Raw genomic sequence first — 16,959 nt, forward strand, 5'->3', positions numbered from 1 at the left:
GGATAGAAGGGTGGTCAACTGCCCTGGAGGACCCCAGGACACCCCAACACTTCTGCCCACATGAGAGAAGGCCCCAGCCAGGGACCTCAATTCCCTATTCCAACTCCAGGACCATAAAGGAGTCCTGGGAGTGACACCTGCCTGAAGGAAAGACTCTGCAGAGGTGCAGCTAACAATGAAGGACACTTATTTAAAGAGTGACTCTGACTCTAACTGCCATCCTCAGAATGGAGCTGCCATGAGGTCATGTACTCTCACCACCATGCCCTGCCAGCTTCACTGCTCAGGATCCAGGGGCTGAAATTGACTTTCTAGAACCCAGTGCACATACACCAAATCCAGCACTACCCAGGACAAGACCACTAAGGCCCAGCAAAGACCACCTGAGCCAGGCCTTCCGAGCGGGATCCTAAAGTATTTACACTTTGACCCTATTTTCCAACTGTCTTTGTGGCCTAGAACAAGCTAGAAAGAAACACCAGACTGGAGTTCCTGCTCTGGCTTCAGTGACATGGTGACTCATCTCCTTTCTTAATTGCTCCAGTCCTCAGTCTTCCTGTTCTGTAGGACAGGTCCTTCTGCCCTATTTCACACCTCCCAGCTGCAATTTCTCATTTGAAAGATGGAAGAGGATTTCGAACCTCCTTCTAGGAAAGGTGGGAGTTATTTTACTTCGCCTGGGTTAATGGCTGGGAGAGGAGGATCAGCTCACTGGGAATAAGTTACCCTTACTGTGCACAGGCATGCTATGTGTGCATTCAGTGCTGAATTTTCTCTCCCCTATGGGAATAAGGAGCAGGCCCAGGAGTGTGATTAACTGATATAAGGGCTCAGAGTCAGGAAGTCTGGCTCTGGGTCAGTGCTATTCTGGATTCTTTCACTTCCCCACTTCCTAGAATACTGAGGTGGTCCCCCAAGCCTCCAAAGGGGATTGAGGAGACTTTGTCTAGTTTTCACTATCATAACAAGATGGTCTGTGCATATTTGGCACTTGTGTCCATCAGTCATGGTGCTTTTGGAGGTGCAGTATCACAGAACACCCTTAAGTTGAGCCCCTCTTCTTCACCATCTTGTGAAAAGCCCTTTCTTTGCGAACCTCAATGGTGTTAGCTTTGATCTAGGTTCCCAATGCCTGGGTCACATCCAGGGAAGGGTACACAAGGGAGATAGAGCAGGTAGGGAGAAGGTGCTGTGGGCCCTGTGGGCTGCCATCGGCACCTTGTTTTTGGACAGGGTGCCTTCTCACCCTGCTGTCAGGTATACTGGAACCAGTGGGCCTCGGATCTTTAGGCTGTGAACAGGGCTCATGCCTACTCCCTCCAACACCACCCTCTCCAACACTCCTCCTGACTTACTTCGATTGTCTGATATGATTTGCACCAGCTTGTAGTCTTCTGGCTTGTCTTGATGCAGGCTGTGTTCTTCCAGGGCCTTGCTGATCCCGGCTAGAGCCCTATCTTGGCTGGTCACCTGTGGTGGATCAGGGACAGACTCTCAGGGCCTGAGTCCTGGAGCCTGATCCCTCACAGTGCAGTTGCCAGAAATCCTATGGGCCAACTCTATTCAGGGTGGGGTCTATAGGGGCCACATGCTCTTCCCTTGGACCCACAAGAGATCATGGAATGAGGCCAAGAACTCAGGGGCCAAAGAGTGACCATGCAACAGACTGTGGGAACTGAGGAGTGAAATCTGGCCCTCACGCTCTCACTTCCTGCCTCCAAATCATGGGAGATGGTGTTCCCCTGCCCTGCCCCTGACCCTCCAGGACCCCTCCAGGTAGCAGTGAACACCCAGGAAATAGCACACATCCAGTGTGAGCCCAAATGTCAGAGAGGAGGAGGGGCTGGATGATACACTACAGGTCAGCAGGACTGCCCTGGGCTCCAGGATGCAATTGTGGTCAGCAAGGTCTAGAATGCAGTTACCTTGAAATGAGGGCCAATCTGGAGGCAGGATCAGGACATGGGTCAGACAAGGGAGAGCTTAGTGAAACTACCCCTGCTCCTGGCCACAAGAGAGGAGCACCCAGGGTGGTTATGGAACAAGGCTCCTAGGCCCAGTCTCTGTGCAGGGGGCCAGGCATGGCTCCATATGCACATCCCATCCAGCATCTACCCCTGCTCACACCTTCATGGCCACTGTCCTGGGGCAGACGCTGTTGTCCATGCTGGTCACAGCAGCAGCCCTAACTGGCTGGTATCTGCATGCATCAGCTCAACCTCCACTTTGATGCCAAAAGTCACCTGCTATCCCTGTTCTCCTCTGACCCTTCAGTGGCTCTGTCTCCCCCCAAGAGAAAGTCAAGCTCTGTCTAGCAGTCACAGGGCCTGATGTGACCCACACCTCTTTGGACCCACCTCTTCCCCTTGGTTCATGTTCCTTCAGGCCCTGGGCTCCTGGCTGATCCAGGGGCTGCCCAGCACATGTCTTCCTTGGGCCTGGTGGCCTATCCCCTCCCTGATCCTCTCTGGGGCCACCTCAGCAAGCTCTTCCCAGGCCGTGCTCACTCCATGTGCCCACCTCAGCCCCTATGTCCACTATCCTTAGCCCTGACTGCCACTGAACTCACACTCTTCCTGCCTCTGCAGGTGGTTGCCTGTCTTTCACCATCCACCAGGAAGTCTGCTCCATGAAGGCAGGGAGGGAACATGTCCTTCCTTATGTGTCAACTGCCTGAACCACTGAGGGGCCCCAGGGGATTTCCACATGCCCAGCTCACCAGGATACTCTTGTACTTGACGTTGTCCTCATACAGGCTGACACGGACAATGCCGCAGGGCCCCCCTTGCCATTTATAGAGCACGTGTGAGTAACCATGCATGTGGTTGGTCTGCATGGCCCTGGATTGGATGGAGGGAGATGAAGAAGGCATTCCTCCAGATGCTGATGTGACTATGGATGAGTTCTGTGATGGGGAATACAAAGATAAGCAGAAGGTCTGGGAGCTCAGGGCAGCCCTGGGCTGCTCTAGAAGCTCCTATCAGTTCTAGAAGTTCTTTAGCAGTCAACAATCATCAAGACCTTTGTGGATGGGGGTGGCAAACAGGCACAGGGAAGGGAGGGTGAGTGGAGGGCCAACACGGAGAGGAGGTGGGCATTCTCTTTAAATTCCTGGCCATCTTTGGAATCTGAGACATGGTCCGGGTGGATTTTACCTTAGAACTGGAGGCATCAGCTGTATGTATAGGACACGAGTCAGCTGCATCCCTGCTGCTGAAGCCTTGGCTCCACCTGTGCTGGACACTGGAGTGGATGGTGCTGACACCACTGGATTCAGGGACATGGCGGCTGGAAATGAGGGTCAGCTTACTTTGGGGGCTTCCCCCAGGATGCAAACAAATCCCTACACAGCTCCCACTGCACCCTGCTAAATGCTCTCACTACCTCAGAGATCATGCAGCATCATCCCATTTCACAGAATAGGAAACAGGCCCAGAGATGGGGCAACTTGCCCCAGTCACAGGATTGTTTTGGTATAGAGCTGAGATCCTATGGCTAAATCATCAGTCTTCCCAAGCCCATGCTTAGTCTGATGGTTCCCTGAGTCCAAAGACAACCCACACTTAATGTCCAGGACAGGGAAATCACTTTTTTCTCTAAAGCTTGATGCTTTCTGGTAGGTGTTTGGCTTTGAATCTCTTACTGGCCAACTGGGATGGGGGCTCTAGCTCCTGAGACAGGTGCTAGCTACAGCACAGAGTGGCAGCTGTGAGCTTCCCAGAGCCACATCTCATGTATCCCTCCCAGTGCCCACACAGCAACTGTCATTTACATGCCCCAGATGTCTTCAGGTAAAGGTCTTATGGTCAAATCTGGAACATTTGGTATCATCATAGCCAGAAAATACCAATAACTCCAATGGCCATAAATGATGAAGGCTTACAGAGAATGTAGTTTATGCATCAAATGGGATATTCTCAGCCATAAGACATAATGAAGTAGAGATACATGCTGGAACGGAAGGGGCCTGAAGAACATAATGGTAAGTGAAAGAAGCTGGACACTAGTGGCCACTTACAGGATTCCTTTGGTATGAAGGTTCCACACTGGGCAAATCCACACAGAGAAGATAGATTAGTGGTTGCTAGGGGCTGGGTTGAGGGTCATAGGGAGGGAGTTAGTACTATTGGGTCCAGGGTTTCATTTGGAATTATTGAAACTTTTCTGCAATTAGGTAGTCGTTATGGTTTTACAACCTTCTGAATACACTAAATACTTTGACAATGGCCCTTTAAAAGGCTAAAGTTATGTTAATTTTCTTTTAAAGATTTATTTTATTACTCTCCCCTTTCATCCTCCCCTCCTCTCTGTGTCCATTCGTGTGTGTTCTGAGGCTGCTTGCATTCTCCGCGGCACTGGGAATCTGTCTCTTTTTTTTTTAATTAATCACAGATAATTTTATTTTTTTAGGATTTATTTATTTCTCTCCCCTTCTCCCCCCCCACCCCAGTTGATTGTTCTCTGTGTCTATTTGCTGCGTGTTCTTTGTCCACTTCTGTTGTTGTCAATGGCATGGGAATCTGTCTTTTTGTTGTGTCATCTTGCTATGTCTGCTCTCCTTGTGTGTGGCCCCACTTGTGGGTGGGCTGCACTTTCTTCACGTGGGGCAGCTCAATATGGGGTCCACTCCTTGATCGTGGGGTTCCCTATGTGGGGGACACCCCTGTATGGCATGGCATTCCTTGTGCAGCAGCGCTGCATGTGGTCCCGCTCACCACATGGCCAGGAGGCCCTGGGTTGGAACTGTGGACCTCCCATGTAGTAGGCAGGCACTCTATCAGTTGAGCCACGTCCATTTCCCTGGTGTGTTAATTATATCTCAGTAAAACCGAGGTAAAGTCCATACTGGAAGTCCATAATATAGTTTGCCCTGAGTGGGCCTGGACAGCTTGTGAAATAGACAAACACCTGCACATTCACTGCTGGTCTTAAGAAAGCCTCAGGGGCTTTCAGAGACTAGAGGATTGGGGAGTGGCCAGGTGAGTGGCTCTGACCCTGGCTCTGATCTTCGCCCTGGACTGCATCTGTCCCCACCCCCTCGCCACCCTGGCTGGCCTCCTAGGAAGCCATTCCTCCCCTCATTTATGTTGTGTGGAGCTCAAAGAGTAACTTCTCCTTACCCTGAGCTTCTGTGCAAGCTGTTTGAGTCTGTGAGTCTGCCACAGGGAAGAAAATGTCTTTGTGGGAATTTGTGAAACAGCAGGTGGTGACAGTTGTCAGGCACTACTGTACTGGTTGGTAAACTACCATGGCCTTGAGTCCCCCAAGCACCAGCCTAGACTCCCTGCCCCTTTTTTTGGGACCCAGGACCTCCCTATGATCTGTCACCTAAAGGGTTCTTGCTTCATGGCAGGGGCCTCAGGGCCCCGACCAGGACTGGTTTTCTTTGTCTTGACCAAGCTGCCTGCCTAGCTCCTTGTGTGCCTCTGCCCACTCTCAGCCTTGTCCTGACTACCTCAAAACTTATCTTGTAGCTGTGGGACTACAGAGAAAATCCATGCACAATTCAGAAAACAAAGGAAAGAAGGTACTCTCAGGCCCTAACATTTCTAAATCTCACACTGGCCCCTGATCTTCCCCTCCCTGCTCCCCCTCACTCAGGCCTTTAGGCTGCCCTGGGGCTGAAAGGCCCCTGACCAGGCAGTTCCTTCCCTGCCTCTTCCTCTCCTCCAGCCTCCAGAACCCCAGGAGGCCACATCACCGCTGAGGAAATCCCTCCACACTGGGGGACTCATGGCAGCAGCCTCAGTCAATCCCTCACCCCAGGTGTGACCCCCATCCAGTCTTCCTGGGATTTCTGCTCACCCACCCCCAGCCTCACAGAGCAGGCTGGCCTGTGCTTCAGCGGGATTTGTTCTGTCTCTCCCCAATCAGGGTGGTAATGATGAATTCATCCTTGCCTGTTGCACAAATCTGGGGCAAGTTTTGTTTTGACAACACGCATTGTGTCTAGGGTCTTTGTCTATTCTGACAGGTCTTTGTCTATTCTGATAGGCTATTCTGATAGGCTAGGATGAAATATGCTGATTACCACCCCAATACAAGAAAGTTTACACACACTCTCACATAGGACCATGGGGAATGGACAGAGAAAGGAGCCAGCCTTGCCAAGAGTTCATTTTAAAGAAACCTCTGTCCTCTCAAGAAAACATTGCACTGTTGCTATCTTAATTTTCAAGCTACTGTAAACCTTTTCTTTCATTTGATCCATGAACCCTGTGAAAAATATTTGGATAGACCTTCACTTTGACACATTGCTTTTTTTAAAAGCTGTTTCCAGAGAGCCCACTTATTCCTAGCAAATACCAAAGTCTACACTTTCTTTCCAATCTTACATGTGAAGAAATGTGAGGCCCAGGGAATGAGAGAGACACATCAGAGTCTCAGCAGAGAGAAGAGGAGCTGCCTTGGGAACGTGGGCCTCTAAGCCCCAAGCTCCATTTTCCTTCTACCACTGTAGAAATAAAGGAGTGTGGCTCCCAGGCAAGTGTGGCTAAATGAACCAAAATTTAATGTAGATGATTTCCATTTTTACCATGCCTTCTTCTACCCCATATTTAAAAAAGCAAAGCCATTTCAGGTCACTGTGAGGCCAGGAAGAATGAAAGAACCTAGTGGCCACATCAGGAAGTCACATTTGGCAAGAAATATCAGGTGGAGGCATCAGGGAGCTAATTGGAACCAGGAGACCCACCAGGGCAACCCCTTGGCCTGCAGGGAAAAACCCTGATGGCATGGCCCTAGAGCTCCCTCTGCTGGTCAAAGCCCATCCAAGCTTTTCCTGCTCATGTCTGGGAGCCACCAAGGGCTTCTGGGCATGATGGGTAGTTGTTTGCCGAAGGGGCCCAGGAGAAGGGCCCTGTGTCCCCAAGAAGGGGAGGGAAGATAACTTACATTGAAATGTAACTACATTGAAATGTAACATTTTTAAGCACCTAAAGGAAGGGCTTGTCTAATAAACAAGGCCTGAAAGCTGAAGGGATGAGGGAGCTGACCCAGAAGTAAGCTGAGAAAGTCAGTCAACAGAGAGAAAAGGCACAGTGAGGCAGGAAGCAGAAAGTGGGGCCTGAGAGGAGCTAAGCTGGTGTCCATGGGAGTCAGAGAAAAAGAGAGCAGCCAGGCACCAGTCTCCTTGTCCCACTGTCATCTGCTCTATTCTTACCCCAGGGCTCCAAGAACTAGTTTGCCTGGGCCCCTGCTTCTTGAACCAAATTACTGAGCAACACAGAACTTGGCCAAGAGTGGGTGCCCACAGACTGTTTGAACCCATGTTCATAGGTGCATGTGATTTCCAAGTGATCTTATCTGTGCATCTCCCAAAAACCATTGCTGACAATAAGACAATGGTGGCTTCTGAGGTTCAGCAGTTGTGATTCAAGGGATGCCTGCATCCTGGAGGTTCCCAGGGTCTCTGCAACACCCCTAGTGCCATGTCTGATCCTGGACACAGGAGGAATCAGCTTGGGACACAGAAGAACAGGTACTCCTGGCTCTCCACCTCCTGAGATTTGATCAGTTCCTTGAAATGTCATCACACTTGTCCTCATCCACTACGTCTGCCCTTGGCTGGATCCCTGGATGAAAGAGAAGTTAATGGCACTGAGATGAGCTTCCTCCTTGGTATGTGTCTTGCCTAATAAGATCTCAAACTTCCAGAGTCTCTGAATGTCAGTGCTGAAGGATCACCTTGTCTTCCATCCATCAGGTATAAGGTGTGCCCTCTGGCACATCATATAGAACAAAGCTCATTTGTCACCTTTTCTAAGAAGTCTTCCCTGGCATTCCCCAGGCAGATGAATAGTTCCCTCCTCCAAGTTTCCATAGAACATTTCAGGTCCATTTATTATAATACTCATGCCCTTAAATCACAGCCAGCTGTTTTCCTCTTCTCACTCCTTCTTGTGGACTTCCAAGGGGGTAGACATGCTTTATACATTTGAACCCCTCCTAGCCCTTGTGTGCACAAGGCAAACGCTGGGCACTGGGATTCAGTGCTGAGTGGGACTGGATCCTGCCCTTGGGGAGCTCAGAAGCCATTGGGGAGAGGTGTTTAGGATGATTGCTGCAAGAACACCAAGTGAGGCCACTGATGGTGGCAGGGCCAGGTCTTCAGAAGCCATCCTGCATCCAGGCAGTGGCGCGTACATGGAGCTGGAGCTTGGTCAGTCTTGGCTGAAGGCAAATGCGGAGGCTTGGTGGCAGTGGTAGCCTTAGATCTTGTTTAGATTAAATCGATCCAAGATAGTGGTAGGGAAGGGACTAGAACCAAGTGCTTCTGACTTCAGGTCTATTGGCCCCTCCACCATGATTGTTATCAGTAAGTGAAGTTATGGCTAAGCAACTCATCCATCATTGCCTCATTTCTTTTTTCCTTCCAGGGGCCCACCATGTTACAGCCCAGAGATGGGGAGAAAAATTGGAGAAGGTTCTTTCTCCATGGAGCTGACAGCTTAGAGATGGGCAGGCAGACACTGCACGAGTCATCACAAAATATCACAATACAGATACCAATCACTGATACTTATTGAGAGTTTAGGATACATCAGGCACTAACTTTAGAGTGCTTGAACTTCCTTCATCCTCAAAACAATTTGAAAGCCAGAGTGTATTGCCCTCTTTTAATATAAATAAAGAAGCTGAAGTACAGAGAGATAAAGGAACTAGACCAAGGTCTCACTACTAAAAAATGGTATGTTGAGGGTTTGAACACTCTGAGCACCAGTTTTCTAACTTTATAAAGGCAGGATTACAATGGTTAAGAAAGGACTAGTTTACCATCAGTGCTCAATAAAGATGCTGGAATTTCAATGCTCTGCGATGGCTGAAGTGGGCACAGTCTTACCTTTGCCCTCCTCTTGGCATCCGGGGCCCTTTCATGGGCTGCTCGAGGGATTTTTAAAAGTCAGACATTGAGTGAGTGTAGCTCAGTGGGTGACCACCTGATTCCCATGAAGAGGTCCTGGTTTCAATCCCAGGAACCTGCCAAAAAAAAAAAAAAAAGCATTTGGTAAGTGTTGGGCTCTCTACATAAAAGGCAAATCCTAGGCCTCAGGGCCTGGCAGCTGGGTCCTGCTAACCAACCCCAGGCCCTGCACCCTGACACCAGATGGCTCTCACCCCTCAGTCCTCTCCTGGGCCCCCTTGTTCACATGACTGTGCTCCTGTAGCTCCCCACCTGGAATGTGCTCCCACCCATCCTGGCTTCCCTCTGGAGGCCACTATGCCACCGAGCCTGCCTCATCCCCGAGAACCTGTGCTGCTGCTTCGTGCTCACACCCAGCCCAGTCTGACCATTGGCCATGGGGAGATATGGCTTGGTTCATGCCTTTTTGTCCTCCGAAGTTGGTGGCCAGGATCACAGATTACTCCTCTCCTACCAGCCCTGAGACTTTAAAAGGAGCAGTAAGGAGGACCTTGTTGAAGGAAGCCCACACTTACTTTCAGGGGAAAATCTGTCCTAACATTTAAGAGATCAGGCATTACAATGACAACCTTCCTCAGTGACAGAAAGCTCTATCTGGTAGCCAGACCAAGTGCTTCTTAACATTTCAGTCCCCAAGGCTGCCTTCACACCATGGAGAGTACAGGGCATTTCTTGAGTTTATTTTGTTTTCCCCAGGGCTGTGAAACCATCCTGACACTCCACCAGGTAAGCTGTATCCTGAGGGACATGCGCTGCTTGCCACCTGAACCTCCCATGCTACTGCTCCTCACATGGCAGGGAAAGCTACTCTTGAGCATGGTCCTTCTCTCAGGCCAGAGCCTGGCCTGGTCAAGGAGCCCTTCTCAGGGGTCAGAGTCAGGTCTCCAGGCTCATCAGCAAAACCCAGGGAGATTTGGACCTGTGACCCTCTGTGGATGTGCTGGGCTCGATGAGTCTGGGTAGTTGATTAGTATCTGCAGCAAAAGCCTCCTCATCCTGGGCCTTGCAGAGACACGGGGTCCCAGAATATGTCAGTACAGAGAGACCAGGGTAACACAGTGAGCCTCTGCCCAATCAAAGAGGCTGTGGTCAGAGCTACCCAGAAAGACTTTGGTGTGGCAGGAGGACCTGGACAGGGTTGTCTGGGGACATGAGGGGTCCCCAGGGATGTGAGATTGACCCACAGAGCTGGGCATCTGCTGCGTTCCAGGACAGTGATGAAGACAGCCCAGATTGGTGGTGTGCCCACACTCTGACAACAGGCTACTGGGTGGGCTTCCAGGAGATGAGGGTGCCTACCCATGCAATGTGATCTGGGGCTGGACATTCAGGAGCCTGAAGGGAGCTAGAGGTGATGACATGGATGGAGAGCTTGTGCTGAGCTCCACTAGGAGGGTGCCTGGCATAGGGTCTGTTCCAGCAGCTGGGACTCAGGCAAATGGCGAGGGAGGACTCGGCCAGCAGATGGGAGCAGCCAGTTACCAGGACAAGGACACATGGTCTGGAGGCTCCCATGGCCTGCCTGTCTGGGTGCTCATTCTCCTGAGCTCATGGGGAGGAGGGTTCCCCAGCACAGGTGTGGGAGAGCAGGGACACAAAGTTAGTGTACCTCGGCCACGTCAGTGTCCCTGCTGTCCAATCCCAGTGTAGCATCAAACATGAAAAAATATCTGCTGATTAATTTAGGCACCAGTGTGTGATGTCCCACTCAGGTTCCTCTCTGTGGCCTTTCATCAGGATGTGACAAAAGCTGACTAGCACAGAGTTGGTGTGATAGTGTTCCACAGAGAGCATGACAACCTGTGCACTGAACCCCAAACTCCAGAGAGTATGTCAGACAAGGCTTTACCTTCCCAGCATTGCTCTGGGATTGCTTCATCTGACATGACTGCAGTGCCAGATGTTGCCATGTGGGACCCTTGTCTTTACTGAAATATTTGATACAGACGTATAAATAGCTCCAAAGACCAAAATATCCAAAGAACCCTTAAAACTCAATAATAGGAAAACATAGAAATTAGAAAACAGCAAAAACTAAACAGAACCTTCAACAAAGAAGGTATGTAGATGGTAAATGTGTAAGAAAAGATGTTTAACATCATAAATCACTAAGGGATTGCAGATTAAAGCAGTTTGATTCCAATCTATACTCCAGGCGATGGGGTGAAATCCAGAACTCCAACAACAAATGCTTGTGATGATGTGGTGATACATGAGTAATCATTCGTTGCTGGTAGGGATGCAAAATGGTTCAGTCACTTTGGAATACAGTTTGGAAGTTTCTTATGAAGCTGGGTAGAGGTTTACCATGGGACCCAGCATTCACACTCCAAGCTATTTCCTCAAAGAGTTGAAAATCATGTCCATGACAAAACCTGCACAGGAATGTTTACAGTGGCTTTATTTATTACTGCCAAAAAGTGGAAGTGACCAAGATGCCCAATCATAGTAAATGGAAAAGCAAACTACACAGCCCTACAATGGCATGTATTTCAGCATTAAAAAGATTGTTGCTATGGGGGAAGGAGGGGGGTGAGAGGGGTGGGGGGTATATGGGGACCTCATATTTTTTGAAAGTAATATTAAAAAAAATAAATAAAGACACATACACACACACAAAAGAAATGAGGTATCAAGCCACAAAAATCATGGAGGAACCTTCAAGGCCTGTTGCTAAATGCAAGTAGTTAGTGTGCAAAGGCTCAGTTCTGTGAGATTCCAACTATGTGACCTTGTGGAAAAAGCAGAACTGTAGAGACAGTAAAGAGATCAGTGGTTCCTGTGGTTTTGGGGGGCTGGTTGGGTGGGATGACTGGGGGAGCACAGTGCATTATTAGGGCAGTACAATTATTCTGTAGGATCATGGATTGCTGGATACAGGGCATGATGCATTTGTCAAAACCCGTGACTGTTCACACAAAGAGTGAACCCTCATGTGAACTATGGGTTTTGGTTACAAAAATTGCGTCAATATTGGTCTATTTCTTGCAAGGAGAAGCCACATGTGTAGGAATGTATTCTCTCTATTTTTTTCTAAAGCTGAAAAGTCTATTATGTTTAAAAGAAGAGTAGAAAGATTTCTAGAGAGATATTCCTTCCCATCAATGTATGGGGACTTGGAGCTCATAGTGCCTGGGAGCCACCATAGCTTGGAGCATGCCCAGGTCCTGACTGTGGATGACGGGCTGTACCAGGCTGTCCATGAGCACCAGGGCAAGGAGGCTCTGCAGCCTGAGGATGAGGAGGGAGCCTGTTGGCAGGAGGAGCCAGTGCTCACTAAGGCCCTTAGTGATCCAGCCCTGCATGCCCCTACCTGCAGACCACCCTGTAACTTCCCACCACACCACACAAAGGACTTGCAGTCTCCTGCCTGGCACATTTGCACATGCCATTTCTCCCAACTGGCATGACCTCCCCTTCCTGCCTCCTGAACTTCTCACCCTCACTGCTCCAGGTCAAATTACAACTCCTCTGTAAAGCACTTGTACCAGCCCTGGGCACGGAGAGTCACTTGCACCTCTGAGTCAGTGCTGCTCTTAGCATGCACAGTCCCATGGTTCAGGACAGAAGTAAAGATTTCCTATTTCATTGTGGGGTTCTCCCTCCAACCTGGATGTCCCTGGACAGTAGGGACTAGGGCTGCCCCTGGCTCACCTCTCCTCCTTTCCTCTCCACTGGCATGTCAACTAGTCGAAAGCCAACTTTCCCTTACCCTTAATGGTAAGTAGAATGATCCAATAATTGTTCAGTCAAGAAATATTCCTCAGACCAGCTCTGTGCCAGATGTGGTGTCAGGTGCTGAGAACACAGAGCTCAACATGAAGGTCAAGAAGGAGCAATCCATGGATGGTCCAGGACAGGTGAACATATATTTATCCTTAGACTAGCAGAGAAAGTGTTACACAGGGACTCACAACATAGAGGAAAAGGGCCAGGGCACATGCTCCGTGAGTCTCAGACTTGAATCTCCAGTTTCCTCTGGCTCAGGTTGGGGATGTAATAGAATGATTGTTGATGAATGGGAGGAAGGAGGAATGTGGAAATCACATATGCCTTGAGGATGGCATGTGTGCTGTGCAGGAACAGGCCATGAGGACACTGAAAGCTGCTCTAAGGCTCACAGGCACTCACCTTGTCTCCCAAGGGAAAAGTGGACAGTGTTGCACAGAAGCATCCAGGCTGGGTTCCTGCTTTCCCCTGTGGGACCCTTGACAGTTCTATGAAATGAATTTTCTCTAATTTGCCCACTTCTGGAAGAGTCCAACCATGAGCACCCTGCTGTGATGCTGACAGAATGCTGGCTAGACCCTCTGAAGCCACAAGTGCATTCCCAAGAGAGGAGCCACTGTGGATCTTGGACAAGGCCCTCCTTCCCACCCTGGGCCTCAGTCTCCTCTTCTGTGCATAGGTGCCTGTGGTGGTTCAGCCCATGTGAGGACTTAGCTAGCTTATGCTGTGCTGTTGTGCAGTCAAGCAAGCACTGGCCTGCTTGTTAGAGTATTTTGTGTAATTAAGCTATCACTTGATTGCATCTAGTGCTGGTTACATCCACAAATAACTGAGGAGATTGCCTTCAACCATGCGAGGAGTCCCATCCAATCAGTTGAACACAGGGGGAGGAGCAGGTGAACTCTGGGGATTTGATGGTCTGTGGTTTAAACTACAATGTTGGGAATGTGTTGGCAAATATTCAGGGGAGAATTACTGGTATAGGGTGTTGGATGTGGGGGTGCATATAAGACAGGGTGCACCTGGGGGAGGTTTCTATGGAATATGTAAGTGTTCATCTTGTCATACTGTGTTGTACCATTGGGCAGCTCCCCAGACAATAAACTGGAAAATATTGAATTCCCATCCTGGATAGTCATGCAAAGTTCCCAAATAGAGGGGCAAGAGTCCCCTGAGAACATAGGCAGTGGCTACTAAAAGAGAGACCAATATTTCAAGCCCTCAATATTATTGCAAGTAATGATGAAATTTGTTCTTCAAAAAGTGAGACTTAGTGGTTACCATAATGCCTGAGGAGAGATGGAGGGAAGCCTAGAATAGAGTCTTCATAGGGCACTATTGCAGTATTGGAATTGTTCTACATGATCTTGCAATAATGGATACAGGCCATTTAATTAATTAATTAATTTTCCTTCTTGTTTTTTTTAAATGATACATTAAAAAAATATGAGGTCTTATTATACCCCCCACTCCACTCACCCCACTCCTCCCACATCAACAACCTCTTTCATCATCATGGCACATCATTGCATTTGGTGAATACAGTTTGGAGCACTGATGCACCACATGGATAGTGGTTTACATTGTAGTTTACGAATTTCATCAAAATTCATAAAAGTGTACAGTCCAAAATGTAAATCTTAATGTAAACCATGGGCCATGGTTAAAAGCAATGCTTCAATATTTGTACATCATTGTAAAAAATAAACCATCTACATCTAAAATGTTATAATGGGGGGAAGGGAAAATGGGAAGGGCGTTGGGTGTATAAGAATCCCCTATATTCTATATATGACTTTTCTGTAGCTAAATGTTCTTTCAAGATAAAGTGAAAAAGTAAAAAGTCACTGAGGGACTACATGGAAGAAAATGTGACTGTACATATAAGACAACAAATCTTACAGGGCTGAAAGACAGAATGTCTAAAAATATATATTTTTTATTATTTAAATTTCTTTTTATTTTTTAAACAAATTTTGGATTTTGTGTCATTTCTAAAACTCTCGTTATTATTTCATTTTCTTATTCCTTTTATTTAGTTATTTTCTTGGCTTCATCTTTGGACAGGTTTTGGATCACAAAAGGATCACAGCTGTGGTAGGGGAGTGATGGTGGAATGCATGTGAGGGGGTTCACCTGAAGCATGGTATTAAGGCATTTGAATGTATTCAGGTGTTCAAGGGGCATTATCACAGTCTGTGGAGATCTAAACAATAACTGAAAGAACATCCAATTGACACACTGGGAAATACTGCTACATTCTCTAATGAGACAGTAAGACCCCCTGAGACAGGGGTGGTGCTTGGTTAAGGAGGATGGACTACTGTGTCTGACCTTTGATACTGATGATTGTACTAAAGAACCTTGTCTTGTGAAATTGAAACTCAGTGTAGTGTTATTGTCTAAAAGTTACCTCCTGAGGGCCTCTTTGTTGCTCAAATGTGGCCTCTCTTTAAGCCAAACTCAGGATACAAATACACTACTTTCCCTCAAGGTGGGACATGACTCCTGGGGGTGAGCCTCCCTGGCACCAATGGATCACTACCAAGCACCAATTAACAATGCAACTAGAAAAAAGACCTTGAGCAAAAATGGGGAAAGGTAAAGACAAATGAGTTTATATCACTAAGAAACTTCAAAGTGAGTGATGGTAAATGAGGCAGGGGTACCTGTTGAGCTGTGCAGATTAACAGATAATTCAGGTGCCTGGTGTGGATGAATCTCAGTAGGCAAGACTGGAATTAAGGAGAATAGCTAGGAACTGAGCACAGAGGTCCACAAGAGTGAGGATGAGGCCAATACTGGGAAGTGGTAGTGGACATGAACTGAGGAAGATAGACCAGGGAGGGATTCTGGTGGTGAAATCTGCAGAACAAATGACTGGCTGGATTTGGGAGTAAGAGTACAGAGGAGAAAATACGATGTTCCCAGGTTTCTTGCTTGGACAGCTGGCTACTTAGTGGTGACCCTCTTTGGCATGGAGGCGCAAGAAAAGTATTTGAGGGACATTCAGGTGGTCATCTGATGCTAAATGTATGTAGAATGTTTAATAAGGGGGATTGTAAATATGTGGACTGAGGTAGAGTTGATGGTAAAACATTAAAATGAGTATAACTAACACTGCAGGTTTATAAATGTTGTGACTGAAAGGGGTCATCTCTGGAGGTTAATGTTAACTGAAAGACTGCTGGAGGATAACCTAGGGACTGTATAATATAATGATTTCAGTTGTAGATGAGAATTGTGGTTAATAATACAAATACAAGAATGTTACTCTACTACAAAGTGTTAAGAATATAGTGATACATGGGGAAAATATAACTAATGTCACTCATAGACTATAGTTGACAATACTACTGTAATAATTTTGTAGCAAAGGCAGAGAAGGCCTATATCAAAGCTCAAGGTAAAAAATAGAATATGGGTACAGTTTTATGAGCTGTGAATATATCAAGTTATTTTTTAAATTCTTTTCATTAACAAAGAGACCTTGGTCATGTGATTTGAATAGTCTGTGCTGTTTTGTTTGCCTTTTGGAAAACTGGAGAAAGAGTTGAGTCTGTTTCAGGGATTATAAAGGATGAATGTGCCTGGGCAGCATTATTTAAGGTGCCCAAAACTGGTTTCTTGAACTGCCTGAACTTTGGGAGGAGAGCCCCCTCCCCAAGCCCTGAGCTCTCAGCAGTGGGCACACCACATCTCCTGAGAGCCTCACAGCTGCCCTGGGAGCAGGGGTGCATTGGCCTTCTTTCAGACTAGTATGTGGAGGCTGAGAATAAGCCTGTAGTTTGGGTCTTCTGCTGAGGCAGCAGAGTCACCTGGCTGTTAAAGTGTGTGGGGTGTGGGCTGAGCGGGGTGCAGCTTCTCCTCAGGCAAGACCATGAGGGAGAGGGAAGTAGGGCCCATCCTAGGTCAGGCAACCCACAAGTGACCGAGTAGTCCATTATGGCTGATTGTCTCTCCACTGTCATCAGAGAGGGTTGGGTTTGGAGGTCCCTCAGCCTCTCCCCCAGGTCCCCCTCCCCTGGGGCCCAGAATCCTGCACAGGTCCTGCCCACTGCGGGGCCCTCATGGTAGTTCAGGAAGAGGGAATGGGGATGGCTAGTAAGTAACTAGGGGACCCTTTCTAAGGGATATTGTCTACCCTAAAAGGGAGACTGATCCACTTTCAAAAGTGGAGGAAGGTGGGCAGCCATGTTACTTCTTGTGTGGGTGGGTGTGGTGGAAATGAGAGACCCACCTGGGCAGGACATTCCCTGGCTCCATCCTTCTTTTAGATTTATGGGGAGAGCCTCAGTCTCAGAGAC

General features: G+C 48.1%; 1 protein-coding gene across 2 annotated transcripts in view; it reads right to left on the minus strand.

Annotated features, from left to right (window-relative positions):
• LOC131275586 (ral guanine nucleotide dissociation stimulator-like) overlaps positions 1 to 16,959 on the minus strand; it is a 145,267-nt gene that overhangs the window by 36,276 nt on the left and 92,032 nt on the right. For both annotated transcript variants that reach the window (XM_071211299.1, XM_071211298.1), the window contains 4 exons: positions 8,843 to 8,979; positions 3,156 to 3,288; positions 2,720 to 2,905; positions 1,356 to 1,470 (listed from right to left, as the gene is read on the minus strand). In XM_071211299.1, the coding sequence (XP_071067400.1) occupies positions 1,356 to 1,470; positions 2,720 to 2,905; positions 3,156 to 3,288; positions 8,843 to 8,877 (469 nt within the window). In that variant the 5' untranslated portion in view covers positions 8,878 to 8,979. The remainder of the gene's footprint in view (positions 1 to 1,355; positions 1,471 to 2,719; positions 2,906 to 3,155; positions 3,289 to 8,842; positions 8,980 to 16,959) is intronic.

The sequence above is a fragment of the Dasypus novemcinctus genome, chromosome 23 (genome assembly GCF_030445035.2).
Source record: "Dasypus novemcinctus isolate mDasNov1 chromosome 23, mDasNov1.1.hap2, whole genome shotgun sequence".
Classification (NCBI taxonomy): domain Eukaryota; kingdom Metazoa; phylum Chordata; class Mammalia; order Cingulata; family Dasypodidae; genus Dasypus; species Dasypus novemcinctus.